This window comes from Tachyglossus aculeatus, chromosome 11 (assembly GCF_015852505.1).
Source record: "Tachyglossus aculeatus isolate mTacAcu1 chromosome 11, mTacAcu1.pri, whole genome shotgun sequence".
NCBI classification, from domain to species: Eukaryota; Metazoa; Chordata; class Mammalia; order Monotremata; family Tachyglossidae; genus Tachyglossus; species Tachyglossus aculeatus.
In genome coordinates, this window is record NC_052076.1 from 49,183,536 (window position 1) to 49,203,282 (window position 19,747).

The 19,747-nt window shown below is 45.8% G+C and overlaps 1 protein-coding gene across 2 annotated transcripts in view; it reads left to right on the top strand.

Moving 5' to 3' along the window:
- Window positions 1-3,605: 3,605 nt before the first annotated feature.
- Window positions 3,606-19,747, top strand: part of TANGO6 (transport and golgi organization 6 homolog) — a 117,087-nt gene continuing 100,945 nt past the window's right edge. For both annotated transcript variants that reach the window (XM_038754653.1, XM_038754654.1), the window contains exons 1-3: window positions 3,606-3,726; window positions 11,607-12,259; window positions 15,412-15,528. In XM_038754653.1, the coding sequence (XP_038610581.1) occupies window positions 3,630-3,726; window positions 11,607-12,259; window positions 15,412-15,528 (867 nt within the window). In that variant the 5' untranslated portion in view covers window positions 3,606-3,629. The remainder of the gene's footprint in view (window positions 3,727-11,606; window positions 12,260-15,411; window positions 15,529-19,747) is intronic.

A 19,747-nucleotide genomic window follows, 5' to 3' on the forward strand; every position in this document is an offset into this window, starting at 1 on the left:
AATCAATCAACTGTGTTATATAGTAATGATGGTATTAAGCGCTTACTTGTGTTAAACGCTGGGGTAGATACAGGGTAATCAGGTTGTCCCACATGGGGCTCACAATCTTAATCCCCATTTTACAGATGAGGGAACTGAGGCATAGAGAAGGTAAGGGATTTACCCAAGGTCACACAGCAGACATATGACAGAGCCCACTGTTGGGTAGGGACCATCTCTATATGTTGCCAACTTGTACTTCCCAAGCGCTTAGTACAGTGCTCTGCACACAGTAAGCGCTCAATAAATATGATTGAATGAATGAATATGACAGAGCTGGAATTAGAACCCATGACCTCTGACTTCCCAGCCTGGCTTTGCATGGATCCCAAAGCTAGGTATCTGGCACGTGGGTGGGTGGGTGAGGGGGGAGAAAGGGTGCTTAGATCATCAGTCTTTTTCCTTTTTCCTACCCTTTTTCCTCTCCTCCTCCCCATCCCTCCCCCACCCTATCTCCTTCCCCTCCCCACAGCACCTGTATATATGTTTGTACAGATTTATTACTCTATTTATTTTACTTGGACATATTTACTATTCTATTTATTTTGTTAATGATGTGCATCTAGCTTTATTTCTATTTATTCTGATGACTTGGCACCTGTCCACATGTTTTGTTTTGTTGTCTGTCTTCCCCTTCTAGACTGTGAGCCCATTGTTGGGTAGGGACCGTCTCTGTGTGTTGCCAACTTGTACTTCCCAAGCGCTTAGTACAGTGCTCTGCGCACAGTAAGCGCTCAATAAATACAATTGAATGAATGAATGAATCAGCGCTTAGTACAGTACCTGGTGCAAAGTAAGCACTTAACAAATACCATAATAATTATTACTCTCCCAAGTGCTTAGTACAGCGTTCTGCCCATAGTAAGCACTCAATAAATACCATGTGGAAAGGTATTTGTAACTCTGTTGTAGTGTACTCTCCTAAGTGTTGAGTACAGTGCTTTGCACAGTGAAAAGCACTCAATAAATACCATTTATTGATCAGCTGATTGATTGAAATGTGAATGTTTCAATCAAATATGGATGTTTCAAGTGGGAAGCAGCATGGCTTAGTGGAAAAAGCACAGGCTTAGGAGTCAGAGGACATGAGTTCTAATTCTGCTACCACTTGTCTGCTGTGTGACCTTGGGCAAGTTCACTCAATAATAATGATGGCATTTGTTAAGTGCTTACTATGTGCAAAGCACTGTTCTAAGCGCTGGGGAGATACAAAGTGATCAGGTTGTCCCACGTGGGGCTCACAGTCTTAATCCTCATTTTACAGATGAGGTAACTGAGGCCCAGAGAAGTGAAGTGACTTGCCCAAAGTCACACAGCTGACAAATTGGCGGAGTCAGGATTTGAACCTCTGACCTCTGACTCTAAAGCCCGGGTTCTTTCCACTAAGCCACGCTCCTTCTCAATAATAATGGCATTTGTTAAGTGCTTACTATGTGCAAAGCACTGTTCTAAGCGCTGGGGAGATACAAGGTGATCAGGTTGTCCTACGTGGGGCTCACAGTCTTAATCCCCATTTTACAGATGAGGTGACTGAGGCTCAGAGAAGGTAAGTGACTTGCCCAATGTCACACAGCAGACATGTGACGGAGTCAGGATTCGAACCCATGACCTCTGACTCTAAAGCCCGTGCTTTTTCCACTGAGCCACGCTGCTTCTCTTAACTTCTCTGTGCTTCAGTTACCTCATCTATAAAATGGGGATTAAGGCTTCGAGCCCCACATGGGATAACCCGATGACCTTGTATCTACTCCAACGCTTAGAACAGTGCTTGGCACATAGTAAACGCTTTAACTACCATTATTATTATACACTTACATCTTCTGATGTAAACTGTGGCAAATTCGAGCAAAAAATTTGTCTCCCCCTCTAGACTGTGAGGTTGTTTCGGGCAGGGAATGTGCCCGTTTGTCGTTGTAGTGTACTCTCCCAAGCGCTTAGTACAGTGCCCAGAGTAAGCGCTCACTCATCATCATCATCATCAATCGTATTGAGCACTTACTGTGCGCAGAGCACTGTACTAAGCGCTTGGGAAGTCCAAGTTGGCAACATATAGAGACAGTCCCTACCCAACAGTGGGCTCACAGTCTAAAAGGGGGAGACAGAGAACAAAACCAAACATACTAACAAAATAAAATAAATAGAATAGATATGTACAAGTAAAATAAATAAATAAATAAATAGAGTAATAAATATGTACAAACATATAATAATGATGGCATTTATTAAGCGCTTACTATGTGCAAAGCACTGTATATATATACATATATACAGGTGCTCAATAAATATGACTGAAAGGAAAAGTCCAAGTACTCTTCGCCAGCGCCCTCTAGAGGCAAAACGAGGCTGAGTTCGAAGGCTTTGAAGTGAGAGGTCATGGGTTCAAAATCCGACTCCGCCAATTGTCGGCTGTGTGACTTTGGGCAAGTCAATTAACTTCTCTGTGCCTCAGATACCTCATCTGTAAAATGGGGATTAAGACCGTGAGCCCCCCGTGGGACAACCTGATCACCTTGTAACAGCCCCAGCGCTTAGAACAGTGCTTTGCACATAGTAAGCGCTTGATAATTGCCATCATTATTATTTGAGGCGCAGGGAAGGGGCGGTGCCTCGCTTACCTCACCCAACATGGCGGCGCAGGGGAGATTGTCTGCCTCACCTAAGATGGCGGCCCAGGGGAAGCGGGTCTTGTTTTCCTCACCAACATGGCGGCTCCTAGGGTGGCCCTTGTTTGCCTCACTTACCATGGCGGCTCAGGGGGAAGGCCTTGTTTGCCTCACCAACATGGCGTCTCAAGGGACTGGCCTTGTTGCCTCACCACATGGCCGCACTGGGGTGGGGGTGAGGGAGGCGGGCTTGTTTGCCTCACCAACATGGTGGATCAGGGGGCGGTCCTTGTTTGCCTCACCAACATGGTGGCTCAGGGAGAGGGGCTTGTTGCCTCACCAACATGGCATCTCATGGGGCGGGCCTTGTTTGCTTCACCAACATGGCATCTCAGGGGGCGGGCCTTGTTTGCCTCACCAACATGGCGGCTCAGGGGGAGGGCATGTTGCCTCACCAATATGGCGGCTCAGGGAGCGGGCATGTCGCCTCACCAATATGGCGGCTCAGGGAGAGGGTATGTTGCCTCACCAATATGGCGGCCCAGGGAGACGGCATATTGCCTCACCAATATGGCGGCCCAGGGAGAGGGCCTTTTGCCTCACCAATATGGCGGCTCAGGAGGTGGGCCTTCTTTGCCTCACCAACATGGCGGCTCAGGGGGCGGGTCTTGTTGCTTCACCAACATGGCGGCTCAGGGGGTGGGCCTTCTTTGCCTCACCAACATGGCGTCTCAGGGGGTGGGCCTTCTTTGCCTCACCAACATGGCGGCTCAGGGGGTGGGCCTTCTTAGCCCCACCAACATGGCGTCTCAGGGGGTGGGCCTTCTTTGCCTCACCAACATGGCGGCTGAGGGGGAGGGCCTTGGTGCCTCACAAACATGGTGGCTCAGGGGGAGGGTTCCGTTTACCTCAGCCGAGATGGGGGCGGTGCGCTGCCAGGATGTTGACGGCCTCAGGGACCCTGGGAGCCTGTGAGCCACTCCAGTTATGGCGGCCGCCGGGCAGGCGTGGGGAACGAGCCACCCTGGCGGTGGGTCGTTGGAGCGAATCGCCATGGCCCTAAGGTTGCTGTTGAGCCCCGGAGGTAAGAGGGCGGCGCGGGGCCCATCAGCCGCTGGTTCCCCGTTGCTCTCCATGTTCCCTCTGGGGAAGGGATCCTGTCCATTTCATTCTATTGCTATGTCTATTTATGTTGCCAACTTGTACTTCCCAAGCGCTTAGTACAGTGCTCTACACACAGTAAGCGCTCAATAAATACGATTGATGATGATGATTGATGATGATTCATATTTATTGAGCCCTTACTGTGGGCAGAGCACTGTACTAAGCGCTTGGGAAGTCCAAGTTGGCAACATATAGAGACGGTCCCTCCCGACAGTGGGCTCACAGTCTAGCCCACTTTCCCTTCTTACAATCAATCAGTCAATCGTATTTATTGAGCGCTTACTGTGTGCAGAGCACTGTACTAAGCGCTTGGGAAGTCCATGTTGGCAACATATAGAGGCGGTCCCTACCCAACAGTGGGCTCACAGTCTAGACCACTCTCCCTTCTCCTTACAGTCAATCAATCAATCAATCGTATTTATTGAGCGCTGGTTCCCAGTCGCTCTCCATGTCCCCTCTGGGGAAGGGATTCTGTCCATTTCATTCATTCATTCATTCTAGACCACTTTCCCTTCTCCTTACAATCAGTCAATCGTATTTATTGAGCGCCTACTGTGTGCACAGCACTGTACTAAGTGCTTGGGAAGTACAAGTTGGCAACCTATAGAGACGGTCCCTACCCAACAGTGGGCTCACAGTCTAGACCACTCTCCCTTCTCCTTACAATCATTCATTCAGTCGTATTTATTGAGCGCTTACTGTGGCAGAGCACTGTACTAAGCGCTTGGGAAGTCCAAGTTGCCAACATATAGAGACGGTCCCTCCCAACAGTGGGCTCACAGTCTAGACCACTCTCCCTTCTCCTTACAATCATTCATTCATTCAATCGATCGTATTTATTGAGCGCTTACTGTGGCAGAGCACTGTACTAAGCGCTTGGGAAGTCCAAGTTGCCAACATATAGAGACGGTCCCTACCCAACAGTGGGCTCACAGTCTAGACCACTTTCCCTTCTCCTTACAATCAATCAATCAATCGTATTTATTGAGCGCTGGTTCCCAGTCGTTCTCCATGTCCCCTCTGGGGAAGGGATCCTGTCCATTTCATTCATTCATTCATTCTAGACCACTTTCCCTTCTCCTTACAATCAATCAGTCAATCGTATTTATTGAGCGCTTACTGTGGCAGAGCACTGTACTAAGCGCTTGGGAAGTCCAAGTTGCCAACATATAGAGACGGTCCCTCCCAACAGTGGGCTCACAGTCTAGCCCACTTTCCCTTCTTACAATCAATCGGTCAATCGTATTTATTGAGCGCTTACTGTGTGCAGAGCACTGTACTAAGCGCTTGGGAAGTCCAAGTTGGCAACATATAGAGACGGTCCCTACCCAACAGTGGGCTCACAGTCTAGACCACTCTCCCTTCTCCTTACAATCAATCAATCAATCGTATTTATTGAGCGCTGGTTCCCAGTCGCTCTCCATGTCCCCTCTGGGGAAGGGATCCTGTCCATTTCATTCATTCAATCGTATTTATTGAGCGCTTACTGTGTGCAGAGCACTGTACTAAGCGCTTGGGAAGTCCAAGTTGGCAACATATAGAGACGGTCCCTACCCAACAGTGGGCTCACAGTCTAGACCACTGTCCCTTCTCCTTACAATCAATCAATCAGTCAATCGTATCTATTGAGCGCTGGTTCCCGGTCGCTCTCCATGTCCCCTCTGGGGAAGGGATCCTGTCCATTTCATTCATTCATTCAGTCGTATTTATTGAGCACTTACTGTGGCAGAGCACTGTACTAAGCGCTTGGGAAGTCCAAGTTGCCAACATCTAGAGACGGTCCCTCCCAACAGTGGGCTCGCAGTCTAGACCACTCTCCCTTCTCCTTACAATCAATCAATCAATCAATCGTATTTATTGAGCGCTTACTGTGTGCAGAGCACTGTACTAAGCACTTGGGAAGTCCAAGTTGGCAACATGTAGAGACGTTCCCTCCCAACAGTGGGCTCACAGTCTAGACCACTCTCCCTTCTCCTTACAATCAATCAATCAATCGTATTTATTGAGCGCTTACTGTGTGCAGAGCACTGTACTAAGCACCTGGGAAGTGCAAGTTGGCAACATATAGAGACAGTCCCTACCCAGCAGTGGGCTCACAACTGCGCCTACCCCGTCCTAAGACTCAGTCCACGGCCTCCTCGCCTCAACTTCCCTCCTTTTCATTTTGTTACCTCCCATCAGCCGCTGGTTCCCCGTCGCTCTCCATGTCCCCTCTGGGGAAGGGATCCTGTCCATTTCATTCATTCATTCAATCGTATTCATTGAGCGCTTACTGTGGCAGAACACTGTACTAAGCGCTTGGGAAGTCCAAGTTGCCAACATATAGAGACGGTCCCTCCCAACAGTGGGCTCACAGTCTAGACCACTCTCCCTTCTCCTTACAATCAATCAATCAATCGTATTTATTGAGCACTTACTGTGTGCAGAGCACTGTACTAAGCACTTGGGAAGTCCAAGTTGGCAACATGTAGAGACGTTCCCTCCCAACAGTGGGCTCACAGTCTAGACCACTCTCCCTTCTCCTTACAATCAATCAATCAATCAATCGTATTTATTGAGCGCTTACTGTGTGCAGAGCACTGTACTAAGCGCTTGGGAAGTCCAAGTTGGCAACATATAGAGACGGTCCCTCCCGACAGTGGGCTCACAGTCTAGACCACTTTCCCTTCTCCTTACAATCAATCAATCAATCAGTCGTATTTATTGAGCACTTACTGTGTGCAGAGCACTGTACTAAGCGCTTGGGAAGTCCAAGTTGGTAACATATAGAGACAGCCCCTACCCAACAGTGGGCTCACAACTGCACCCACCCCATCCTCAGGCTCAGTCCGCGGCCTCCTCGCCTCAGCTGCCCTCCTTTTCATTTTGTTACCTCAGAAGAAGCAGCATGGCAGCTTGGCCTAGTGGCTAGAGCCCGGGCTTGGGAGTCAGAGGTCATGGGTTCCAATCCCGACCCCGCCACTTGTCTGCTCTGCGACCTTGGGCAAGCCACTTCACTTCTCTGTGCCTCAGTTACCTCATCCGTCAAATGGGGATTGAGACTGTGAGCCCCACGTGGGCCAACCTGATTTCCTTGTATTCAGTCGTATTTATTGAGCGCTTACTGTGTGCAGAGCACTGTACTAAGCGCTTGGGAAGTGCAAGTTGGCAACATATAGAGACGGTCCCTACCCAGCGTTTAGAACAGTGCTTGGCACATAGTAAGCACTTAACAAATACCAACATTATATTATTAAGAACCACGAAGCCTCAGCCTCTCACAGAATGCCAGTGGTTTAATCAATCGATCAATCAGTCGTATTTATTGAGCGCTTACTGTGTGCAGAGCACTGTACTAAGCGCTTGGGAAGTACAAGTTGGCAACATATAGAGACAGTCCCTACTCAACAGTGGGCTCACAGTCTCTCCTCTTCGTCATCATCAGTGGTATTTATTGAGGACCTACCATGTGCAGTCAATCAATCATATTTATTGAACCCTTACTGTTTGCAGGGCACTGTACTAAGCGCTTGGGTGAGTACAATATAACATAATTGAGATAATAGAATTGAGAAGCAGCATGGCTTAGTGGAAAGAGCACGGTCTTGGGAGTCAGAGGACGTGGGTTCTAATCCCTGCTCCGCCACTTGTCAGCTGTGTGACCTTGGGCAAGTCACTTAACTTCTCTGTGCCTCAGTTACCTCATCTGTAAAATGGGGATTAAGACTGAGCCCCATGTAGGACAACCTGATTACCTTCTATCTACCCTAGCACTTAGAACAGTGCTTGGCACATAGTAAGTGCTTAACAAACACCATAATTATTATTATTATTATTACCAGAGTTGGTAGACACATTCCCTGTCCACGATGAGTCTAGAGGGAAAGACAGAGCACTGTACTAAGCGCTCCTCTTCCTTTAAGCCCTTAGAGTGTACAGCAATAAACTCTGTGCCGTGAGGTAGACTCAGGAATTCATTCATTCAATCATATTTATTGAGTGCTTACTGTGTGCAGAGCACTGTACTAAGCGCTTGGGAAGTACAAGTTGGCAACATATAGGGACGGTCCCTACCCAACAACAGGCTCACAGTCTAGAAGGGGGAGACAGAGAACAAAACAAAACACGTGGACAGGTGTCAAGTCGTCAGAACAAATAGAATTAAAGCTAAATGCACATCATTAATGAAATAAATAGAATAGTAAATATGTACAAGTAAAATAAATGAGTAATAAATCTGTACAAACTTATATGCAGGTGCTGTGGGGAGGGGAAGGAGGTAGCGTGAGGGGGAGGAGGAGAGGAAAAAGGGGGCTCAGTCTGGGAAGGCCTCTTGGAGGAGGTGAGCGCTCAGTAGGGCTTTGAAAGGAGGAAGAGAGCTAGCTTGGCAGATTCATTCAATCGTATTTTTTGAGCGCTTACTGTGTGCAGAGCACTGTACTAAGCGCTTGGGAAGTCCAAGTTGGCAACATATAGAGATGGTCCCTTCCCAACAGTGGACTCACAGTCTAGAAGTGCACAGATGTGCGGAGGGAGGGCATTCCAAGCCAGGGGAAGGAGTTTTTGCTTGATGCGTAGACTGTGAGCCCACTGTTGGGTAGGGACTGTCTCTATATGTTGCCAATTTGTACTTCCCAAACGGTTAGTACGGTGCTCTGCACACAGTAAGCGCTCAATAAATACGATTGATGATGATGATGATGACAGGCAGCCACTAGAGATTTTTGAGGAGGGGAGTAACGTGCCCAGAACGTTTCTCACAAAGATGACCCGGGCAGCCGCGTGAAGTGTAGACTGAAGTGGGGAGAGACAGGAGGATGGGAGATCAGAGAGGAGGCTGATAAAGTCATCCGTTCGGGATAAGATGAGAGATTGAACCAGCGAGGTAGTGGTTTGGATGGAGAGGAAAGGGCAGATCTTGGCGACATTGCGGAGGTGAGACCGGCAGGTTTTGGTGACGGATTGGTTGTGAGGGGTGAACGAGAGAGCGGAGTCAAGGATTCAGTCATTCAATCAATTGTATTTATTGAGTGCTTACTGTGTGCAGAGCATCGTACTAGGCGCTTGGGAAGTCCAAGTTGGCAACATATAGAGGCGGTCCCTACCCACCAGTGGGCTCACATTCTAGAAGGGGGAGACAGACAACAAGACAAAACATATTAACAAAATAAAAGAATAAATATGTACAAATAAAAGAGAGTAATAAATAAAATAATAAAAAGGGTAACATAGTAAGTGCTTAATAAATGCCATTATTATTATTATCACCCAGCTGACAAGTGGCGGAACTGGGATTCGAATCCACGACCTCTGCCTCCAAAGCCCATGCTCTTTCCACTGAGCCACGCTGCTTCTCTATTATCAATCAATCGTATTTATTGAGCACTTACTGTGTGCAGAGCACAGTATTAAGCGCTTGGGAAGTACAAGTTGGCAACATATACAGTCCCTACCCAGCAGTGGGCTCACAGTCTATCACCCAGCTGACAATCGGCGGAGCCGGGATTCGAACCCGTGAACTCTGACTCCAAAGCCCGTGCTCTTTCCACTGAGCCACACTGCTTCTCTATCACCCCGCTGACAATCGGCGGAGACGGGATTCGAACCCATGACCCCTGACTCCAAAGCCCGTGGATGACACCAAGGTTGCGGGCTTGTGAGATGGGAAGGCTGGTAGTGCCGTCTACAGTGACGAGATCCCGCCATCGACCCCCGGCCCACGTCATCCCCCGGGCCTGGAATGGCCTCCCTCTGCCCATCCGCCAAGCTCGCTCTCTTCCTCCCTTCAAGGCCCTGCTGAGAGCTCACCTCCTCCAGGAGGCCTTCCCAGACTGAGCCCCTTCCTTCCTCTCCCCCTCGTCCCCCTCTCCATCCCCCCCATCTTACCTCCTTCCCTTCCCCACAGCACCTGTATATATGTACGTATGTTTGTACATATTTATTACTCTATTTATTTATTTATTTTACTTGTACATATCTATTCTATTTATTTTATTTTGTTAGTATGTTTGGTTTTGTTCTCTGTCTCCCCCTTTTAGACTGTGATCTCACTGTTGGGTAGGGACTGTCTCTATATGTTGCCAATTTGTACTTCCCAAGCGCTTAGTACAGTGCTCTGCACATAGTAAGCGCTCAATAAATACGATTGATGATGAGAAAGTCAAGGAGAGGACTTGCATCCAGCCTTGGACCACTGCATTTATGTGAGAACACAAAAGCCGTTACTGGATCAGGTCAGGGTCTGAGCAGCCCATTATTGTCTAAGCAGTACCTTCTGAGGATGCTTCATGGAACAATGCCTTCTTTACTTCCATTTCCATTTTGGAGAAGCAGCGTGGTTCAGTCAGAGTCTGGCTTTGGAGACAGAGGTCATGGGTTCAAATCCCGGCTCCGCCAATTGTCAGCTGTGTGACTTTGGGCAAGTCACTTCACTTCTCTGGGCCTCAGTTACCTCAACTGTAAAATGGGGATTAATACTGTGAGCCCCCTGTGGGACAACCTGATCACTTTGTAACCTCCCCAGTGCTTAGAACAGTGCTTTGCACATAGTAAGCGCTTAATAAATGCCATCATTATTATACCCGTAGGGATCTCTCCTCCACCCCTGAATTTTTTTTTTTCTATCCCTTTGAGCCAGTGTTTTTAAAGGCAGAAAATTCTTGCCATTTTAGCGGGTTGACTAGAAGTCAACTTCTTTTATCCCAGTTTTGGCTTAAACTTTGACTTCGCGTGTTCTGATAATGCACTGAAAATAAAAAGTCTTGGTAAATAACGAGGCCCCAAAATGATGTGGAACTGAGTTGCTTACAGACCCTTCTTGGGGCATGAGATTCATGGCTTTTGTTCATTTGTGAGAACTGTCTCTTGCCCCAAGCACGAAATTGTTTGTTTTTGATGTTCATTGAAGAAATGGTTGAGGAAATATCAAAATGTCATCATCCCCATTATCAGAAGAGGGCAGAAAAGACCAACTTATATTTTGAGGGATGCTTGAAGAAACTTTGAGATGCTTTTATCAGCTCGTTTGTGTCCCCCGATCTTGGAATTGAGATCTTAATTTACTCTGTGGTACCACAATTTAAAAGCAGACTCGTTATATTTTTCTGTGGTATTTGTTTAAGCACTTATTATGGGTCAATCACTGTTCTAAGCTCTGGGGTTGGTACAAGTTTATCAGGTTGTTCACAGTTCCCGTCCCGCGTCTCACCATCTAAGTAGGAGGGAGTAGGTTGTAATCCCCCTTTTACAGTTGAGGAAACTGAGGCACCAAGAAGTTGAGCGACTTGCCCAAGGTCACACAGCAAGCAGTGGCAGAGTCGGGATTAGAACCTGCTCTGTACACAGTAAGCGCTCAGTAAATGTGATTGAACCCAGATCCCTTGATTCCCAGGCGCATGCTCTTTCCATTAGGCCACACTGCTTCTTTTGAAATATAATAATAATAATGATAATGGCATTTATTAAGTGCTTACTATGTGCAAAGCACTGTTCTAAGCGCTGGGGAGGTTACACGGTGATCAGGTTGTCCCACAGGGGGCTCAATCTTAATCCCCCTCAATTTTAATCTTAAAACTCAATCTTAATCAGTCTTAATCCCCATTTTACAGATGAGGGAACTGAGGCACAGAGAAGTTAAGTGACTTACCCACAGTCACACAGCGGACAAGTAGCGGAGCCGGGATTTGAACCCATGACCTCTGACTCCCAAACCCGGGGCTCTTTCCATGGAGCCATGCTGCTTCTCCTAAAGGATGAATAGATGGTTTAACAAATTGCAGTACCCAACTGGTCGCGTAACTTTTTTTTTTTTTTAATTTAAAGGATCAGATTCAAGTTCGCTGCAGATCGCAAAACATAGTATTCTGTTGGATACTTTGAAAGCCAACCTGGCTGCTTTGGAGGCAAACTTTGAGAAGGATTCTCAGTGGAAGGAACTGAGGAGCTTGAGAAGCGACATTGCTAGTAAAGCAAAGTGGCCCCAGGACTCTGAAGACGCGACATGGAGCTTTACTTCGCAAATCTTGTTATTACTCTTGTGTCTGAAGCAGAAGATGATCCTTCTGGCGGCCGATTTCCAGCCACCCCAGCCCAACCCCAGGACGGCAGAAGTAGCTCCTGCCCTCGGCCCCGACACCCTCAGTATCTCCCAGCAGAAGACCGTTCAGTCTGCGTTGCAGTTCGTGGTGACGCTGGGAATCTGTCCGTACCTCTTGCCTGGTGTCGGCGTCCCTCTGAGGTGTAGGTCAGAGTTTGGTGCTGTTGTGCAGGGGACCGTCACCCTTGCCACAGCCCCAAGCGCGGGGCGAAGGTTGTACACTAGCTGCACTGTTCTCTTAGATGTTGCACAGCATGCATCCCTGGGCAACCTCGTTCTCAGCCGTCATCTTGGGGACATTGTGGCCGGACTCTGCCAGTTGGGATTTTGCCCCGTGAAAGTACAAGGGGAACCTGCAAGGTCTTTGGAAGAATTGAAGGTAAGTATATTGAATTTATACTAGATCATTTTTGGCGTGGATGCGACTACTGAACTGCTGCCAGTTGCCAGCTGTGTGACTTTGGGCAAGTATCTGTGCCTCAGTTACCTCATCTGTAAAATGGGGATTAAGACTGGGAGCCCCCAGTGGAACAACTTGATCGCCTTGTAACCTCCCCAGCGCTTAGAACAGTGCTTTGCACATAGTAAGCGCTTAATAAATGCCATTATTATTATTATTATGTTACCAATTTGTACTTCCCAAGCGCTTAGTACAGTGCTCTGCACATAGTAAGCGCTCAATAAATACGATTGATGATGATGATTATTATTTTTTTTTTGGAAATCTTTAACCTGAAGTCCTGCGGGAATCTGCTCTGCAGAATACCTGTCACTTAACTCCACCTCTGGCTAAGGAGTTTGAAGGGCCTGCGTATTTTCTCTTTACGTCACGATTCAACTGTTTGTTCCTGTGCAAGAAGGCGAGACGAAAGATACCCTCTTGTAATACTGAGAGTCATCCCTTAGACATTCTGGTCTCTGCCAGTTCAGTCCTCTCTTCTTAGAAGCAGTGTTGCTCAGTGGAAAGAGCCTGGGCTCTGGAGTCAGAGGTCATGGGTTCAAATCCTGGCTCTGCCAATTGTCAGCTGTGTGACTTTGGGCAAGTCACTTCACTTCTCTTTTCCTCAGTTACCGCATCTGTAAAATGGGGATGAAGACTGTGAGCCTCCCATGGGACAACCTGATCACCTTGTAACCTCCCCAGTGCTTAAAACAGTGCTTTCCACATAGTAAGCACTTAATAAATGCCATTATTTTTATTATTATTATTAAATTCTATAATGCCATACTACTCACTGTATCTCAGTTTCGTTTATCTTCCTGCCTGCCCCTTGCCCACACCCTCTCTCTGGCCTGGAACTCCCTCCCCCTTCATATATTTTACATATATTTATTTTACTTGTACATATCTATTCTATTTATTTTATTTTGTTAGTATGTTTGGTTTTGTTCTCTGTCTCCCCCTTTTAGACTGTGAGCCCACTGTTGGGTAGGGACTGTCTCTATATGTTGCCAGCTTGTACTTCCCAAGCGCTTAGTACAGTGCTCTGCACACATTAAGCGCTCAATAAATACAATTGATTGATTGATTGATTGATATATGAGAGACCACCACTCTCCCCACCTTCAAAGCCCTATTAAAATCACATTTCCTCCAAGAGGCCTTCCCTAACTGCGCCCTCATTTCCCCATCACAGTCTGTCTACCAACTCTGTATTCTCTCGAACACTTAGTACAGTGCTGTGCACACCGTAAGTGCTCAGTAAATATCGATTGATTTAAAGGAGCGGGAAGGTTTGGACAGGGGTCTAGTATGTGAAGAATTCCAAAGTAAAGGAAGAGTGGAAAAAGGGTTGGGATAGCTGTACTGTTCTTGGTTGAAGGGAGAGTGATCAGGTCAGAGACAGGATGCTTCACTGGCCTCACCCAACTGTGATGCTGAGAAACAGTGACTACCATATTCTAAATTTTGGCTGGGGAAGGTAAGCATTTATAATAATAATAATTAATAATAATAATAATAATAATAATAATAATAACGACATTTATTAAGCGCTTACTATGTGCCAAGCCCTGTTCTAAGCGCTGGGGAGGTTACAAGGTGATCAGGTTGTCCTTTGGGGGGCTCACAATCTTATTCCCCATTTTACAGATGAGGTAACTGAGGCACAGAGAAGTTAAGTGACTTGCCCAAAGTCACACAGCTGACAATTGGCGGAGCCGGGATTTGAACCCATGAACTCTGACTCCAAAGCCCGGGCTCTTTCCACTGAGCCACACTGCTTCCCCTAGATTATGTCATGAGTTCTCAAGAAATCAGCAAGAAAGGACTTTCCTATGACTACTACAGGTGTAAGCTAAAGTAATAAACTACAATTTTACCTGTACCTTAAGCCAGAGAAGTACGCCTGAGGAAATGGATATGGTATCTTCTTCATGTATATAAATTGGTGGTTATAAATTTTGATACTTTCAATGATCTGAAATGGGTGCTCACAGGCTCTGAGAAGCTGAAAATTTGTCATTTCTGTATCGTTTCTCCAGACCTACAGCTCATTCATTAATTTCTCATTCGTGTTGCTCCATGAGGCTGAAATTCAATCTGGTGTAACATTTGCCTCTCTTTATGCAAAATAATTATATTCAAGAGCTCCTTTCCAAGTGTTGCAGTGTCTGGAATTTCCCATGGGAGGCTGAAATCCGATCTGTTAGTGGCATTTACATTTCTTTGTGGAGAAACAACCACATTCAAGAGCGCCTTTCCAAGTGTTGCAGTCTCTGCAATGTCCCGTTTAGCTACCATATGTCAAATATGGTACCCCGTAGAGCAAGGAAACGTGCCGATACAATAAATAAGGATTGAGTTTATCATCTGTGGCAGTGCTTACTAAAATCATCCCTGCACACACACCCCCAGTGACCTCCTTGGCATAACAGTTTAATTGCTCTTTTTCGTGTTGTAGTCTACTGAACTCCCGTGGGTTTTTTCAAATGGTATTTGTTAAGCACTTACTATATAGCAGTCACTGGACCAAGCACCGCAATAGATACAAGCTAATCGTGTTGGACGCAGTCCATGTCCCACATGGAGTTCACAGAAGTGACTTGTCCAAAGTCATACAGCAGATAAGTGGTGGAGCTGGGATTAGAACCAGGTTCAGTGGTCTCTGTACTAGGCGACACTGCTTCTGGTGGCTAACACCCCTTTGAGTTCCTCCACTGGACCGTAAACCTCTTGAGAGCAGGAGATGTCATCCAACTGCATTATATTGTATTCTCCCAAGCATTTAATACAATGCTCCGCACATGGTACGTGCTCTAGATCCCATTGATCTATTCATTCTCCAAGTTTGAAGCAAGTATCAGTATGGCCCATGTATTAGTTGTGCCACAGAACTATGGGGTTGTCCAGCTCCATCTTTAGTAGTGTTCTGGTGTGTAATCAATCAATCAATCGTATTTATTGAGCGCTTACTATGTGCAGAGCACTGTACTAAGCGCTTGGGATGTACAAATTGGCAACATATAGAGACAGCCCCTACCCAACAGTGGGCTCACAGTCTAAAAGTGTAACCTGTATTTGTGTTTCAGGGCCTGAGCGGAGAGGAAAGAGATGGGGCAAGGGAGGCCATGAGGAGCATATTGGACCGAGTCTACCAGCCTCTCGTTGTCCGGGAACTGCTGCTTCTCCAGGGTGGACCTCAGCAGGTACTAAGGCTACAGCAACGGTGCTGGGAGTCGGAGAGCATCATTGGTGGTAGTGTTTGCTGGGTTTCCCTTGTACTCTAATAATGCCTCTGCCCGAATACAAATTATCTGATCACTTAATAATTAGCACATAAGGTGAAGACGTGCCTTCGAATTTTTGTATTCTTTCTCTGTCTTTAAAGCCTTCCTGAAAGCCCACCTCCTCCAGGGGATATCCACCCCAGGTTGTGTCTAGTTTGTGAAGAACTCCAAAGTAAAGGAAGAGTGGAAAAGGGTTGGGATAGCTGGACTTGGTTGAAGGGAGAGTGATCAGGTCAGAGACAGGATGCTTCACTGGCCTCACCAAACTGTGATACTGAGAAACAGTGACTACCGCATTCTAAATTTGGGCTGGGGAAAATGAGCATTTATCTAGATTGTCACGAGTTCTTAAGAAATCAGCAAGAAAGGACTTTCCTATGACTACTACAGGTGTAAGCTAAAGTAAGAAACTACAATTTTACCTATACCTTAAGCCAGAGAAGTACGCTCCAGGTTGTGTCAACGCTTACAGCCACTCTTAACACTTACGTTTATTTTTTTTTAAAAGTAAGTGCTCAGTATATGTTGAGCACAACTAAGTGCTGAGGTGGAGACAACATAATCGTAATGAGGAGCAGCATGCTTAGTGGATATAGCACGGGCCTAGGAGCCAGAAGGACCTGGGTACTAATCCTGGCTCCACCACTTGTCTGCTGTGTGACCTTGGGCAAGTCACTTGAGCGTGGCTCAGTGGAAAGAGCATGGGCTTTGGAGTCAGAGGTCATGGGTTCAGAGCCTGGCTTCTCCAATTGTCAGCTGTGTGACTTTGGGCAAGTCACTTAACTTCTCTGTGCCCCAGTTACCTCATCTGTAAAAATGGGATTATGACTGTGAGCCCCCTGTGGGACAACCTGTGGTCACCTTGTAACCTCCCCAACACTTGGAACAGTTCTTTGCACGTAGTAAGCACTTAATAAATGCTATTATTATTGTTATTATTACTTCTCTGGCTTCAGTTGCCTCATCTATAAAATGGAGATTGAGACTGTGAGTCCCATGGGGGACAGGGACTGTGTCCAAATCAGTTGGCTTGGATCCACCCCAGCGCTTAGTACAGTGCCTAGAACACAGCAAGTGCTTAACAAATACCACAATTATTATTATTGTTATTACAGTGCATAGCACGTAAAAAGCGCTTAACACATACCATGATGATGATGATGATTCGGTCCCATATGGGGCTCACAGTTTAAGCGGGAGGGAGAACACCTTTCTTTAGCCTTTATATACTAATTAATTTATTAGTTCTCACATTCATTTCTCTACTTAACTGTTCTTACTCCTGCTATTAACAGTTGTAGCTTTGTTCTTTCTCCTACTCCCACTCTGTATAAAATAGTTTTTCTGCATGTCTCCTCCACTTGCTCATTGAGGGTAGGGTCCATGTTTTCTTACCTCTTTTGTATGCTCCCAAGTAGTTATGTTGTGCTGTGCGCATAGTTGGGACTTAGTAAATATACTGATGGATTGATTCTCCAACATGGCTCAAAGACATAACTGAAGATCTTGAAAACTTGGGGTTTTAAAAATATATATATATAAAAAACAATTTTCATTATAATAAAAAGGTAGGAGTCAAATATTTTCTGTAAGTAAAGCATCCTAGACCTGACCTATGCTTATTGAAATAGCTATCTAACAAATATATATGTTAAAAAAAATGGTTAGTTCATTTTTCTGTTGTGTAATTTGGGTAATAAAGACTCTGAAAATTCAGAAAGCCCTTTAATTTTGAAGTATCTTGCTGAGCTACAGCTAACTTAAGTAGTGACTTAAAAAAAAGCACTATTTTTTAATCAACTTTTTTTTAACAAAGGGGATGTATGCAGGAATTATCCATTCACTTTTGGCTGCTAAAGAATGAATCCAGTTGAGTATAGGCTTGGCTATTTAGGCAGGCTAGTTAGTGTCATACTAAGTTACTATTTTTGTCACTAAATAAAGCTTGGGCACTTTTATAAAGTAAAGTAGCTGCTAATGGGAGCAGTATTTGAATGAAATCACCGTGGTTAGGTTTCGGGTCCTGTATGTCTATGGTATTTCTGCTTGGATTACCCCACGGGAGGGAGAATCCTGCCAGAGGGGACCCAGGGGACAGTTCTGCTTCGTAAAATCTTCCCGTCCATGGGGATGAGGAGTTGTGATCCCTAAACTGTGTGCAGATGAATTGGTAGACATGTTCCCTGCCCACAAGGAGTTTACAGGCTAGAGGGAGAGATAGACATTATTATAAGCAAATAAATTACAGGAAATCTCAGTTTCTGGTGAAAGACATATTTAGAGATCACCCTGGGTCATATCCTTCTCTCTTTCTCCAGCCCAGCCCGCACCCTCTGCTACTCTTCCGCTAACCTCCTCATTATGCCTCGTTCTCGCCTGTCCCGCCGTCGACACCCGGCCCACGTCTTTCCCAAGCGCTTAGTACAGTGCTCTGCACACAGTAAGCGCTCAATAAATACGATTGATTGATTGATTGATTTTCCCTGGCCTGGACTGCCCTCCCTCCACACATCTGCCAAGCTTGCTCTCTTCCTCCCTTCAAAGCCCTTCTGAGAGCTCAATTCCTCCAGGAGGCCTTCCCAGACTGAGCCCCCTTTTTCCTCTCCTCCTCCCCATCCCCCCAGCCCTACCTCCTTCCCCTCCCCACAGCACTTGTATATATTTGTACAGATTTATTGCTCTATTTATTTTACTTGAACATATTTATTATTCTATTTATTTTGTTAACGATGTGCATATAGCAGTAATTCTATTTGTTCTGACGATTTTGACACCTGTCTATATGTTTTGTTTTCTGTCTCCCCCTTCTAGACTGTGAGCCTGTTGTTGGGTAGGGACCATTTCTCTATGTTGCCAACTTGTACTTCCCAAGTGCTTAGTCCAGTACTCTGCACACAGTAACTGCTCAATAAATGCGCTCAACTGCTCAATAAATACAATTGAATGAATGAATATAGGTAGGAGAACTTTGCTGGCATTGCTACCATTTTAGCTCTCTTTAGGCATGTGCCTTTTTCAGTATTTTGAGAATGTTCTTTCTTCTTAGAGAAGCAGTGTGGTTTAGTGGAAAGAACACTTCCCTTCCCCACAGCACCTGTATATATGTATATATGTTTGTATATATTTATTACTCTATTTATTCATCTTACTTGTACATATCTATTTATTTTATTTTGTTAGTATGTTTGGTTTTCTCTGTCTCCCCTTCTAGACTGTGAGCCCGCTGTTGGGTAGGGACTGTCTCTATGTGTTGCCGACTTGTATTTCCCAAACGCTTAGTACAGTGCTCAGCACACAGTAAGCGCTCAATAAATTGATTGATTGAACATGGGCTAGTGAGTTAGAGGACTTGGATTCTAATCCTGGCTCCTCCACTTAACCTTGGGCAAGTCAATTGACTCTGTGCCTCAGTTCCCTCACCCGCAAAATGGGAATTCTAAACTTGTTCTCCCTCCTACTTAGACTATGAGCCCTTTGTGGAATCTTGTATCTACCCCAGCGCTTAGTAGTGTGTTTGGCACATAGTAAACACTTAACAAATTACTCAAGCGTGCAGCACACTGCTCTGCACACAGTAAGCATTCAGTATATACAAATGAAATATCATGATTATTATTATTAGTCTGTGGACCTTAGAGCTCGGTTCTCTAATAATAACAATAATAATGATGGCATTTATTAAGCACTTACTATGTGCAAAGCACTGTTCTAAGCACTGGGTAGGTTACAAGGTGATCAGGTTGTCCCTCGTGGAGCTCACAGTCTTAGTCCCCATTTTCCAGATGAGGGAACTGAGGCATAGAGAAGTTAAGTGACTTGCCCAAAGTCACACAGCTGACAATTGGCAGAGCTGGGATTTGAACCCATGACCTCTGACTCCAAAGCCCGGGCTCTTTCCTACTGAGCCATGCTGCTTCTCTGCTTCAGAAAGGTTTCTTTCTGAAACCTTGTTCTGAAAGCGAGGTCAGTAAGTCATTGAGAAGTAAGTTTTCCTTGTACGTATTTACTATTCTGTTTATTTTGTTAATGATGTGCATTTAGCCATAATTCTATTTGTTCTGACGATTTTGACACCTGTCTACATGTTTGTTTTGTTGTCTGTCTCCCCCTTCTAGACTGTGAGCCCGTTATTGGGTAG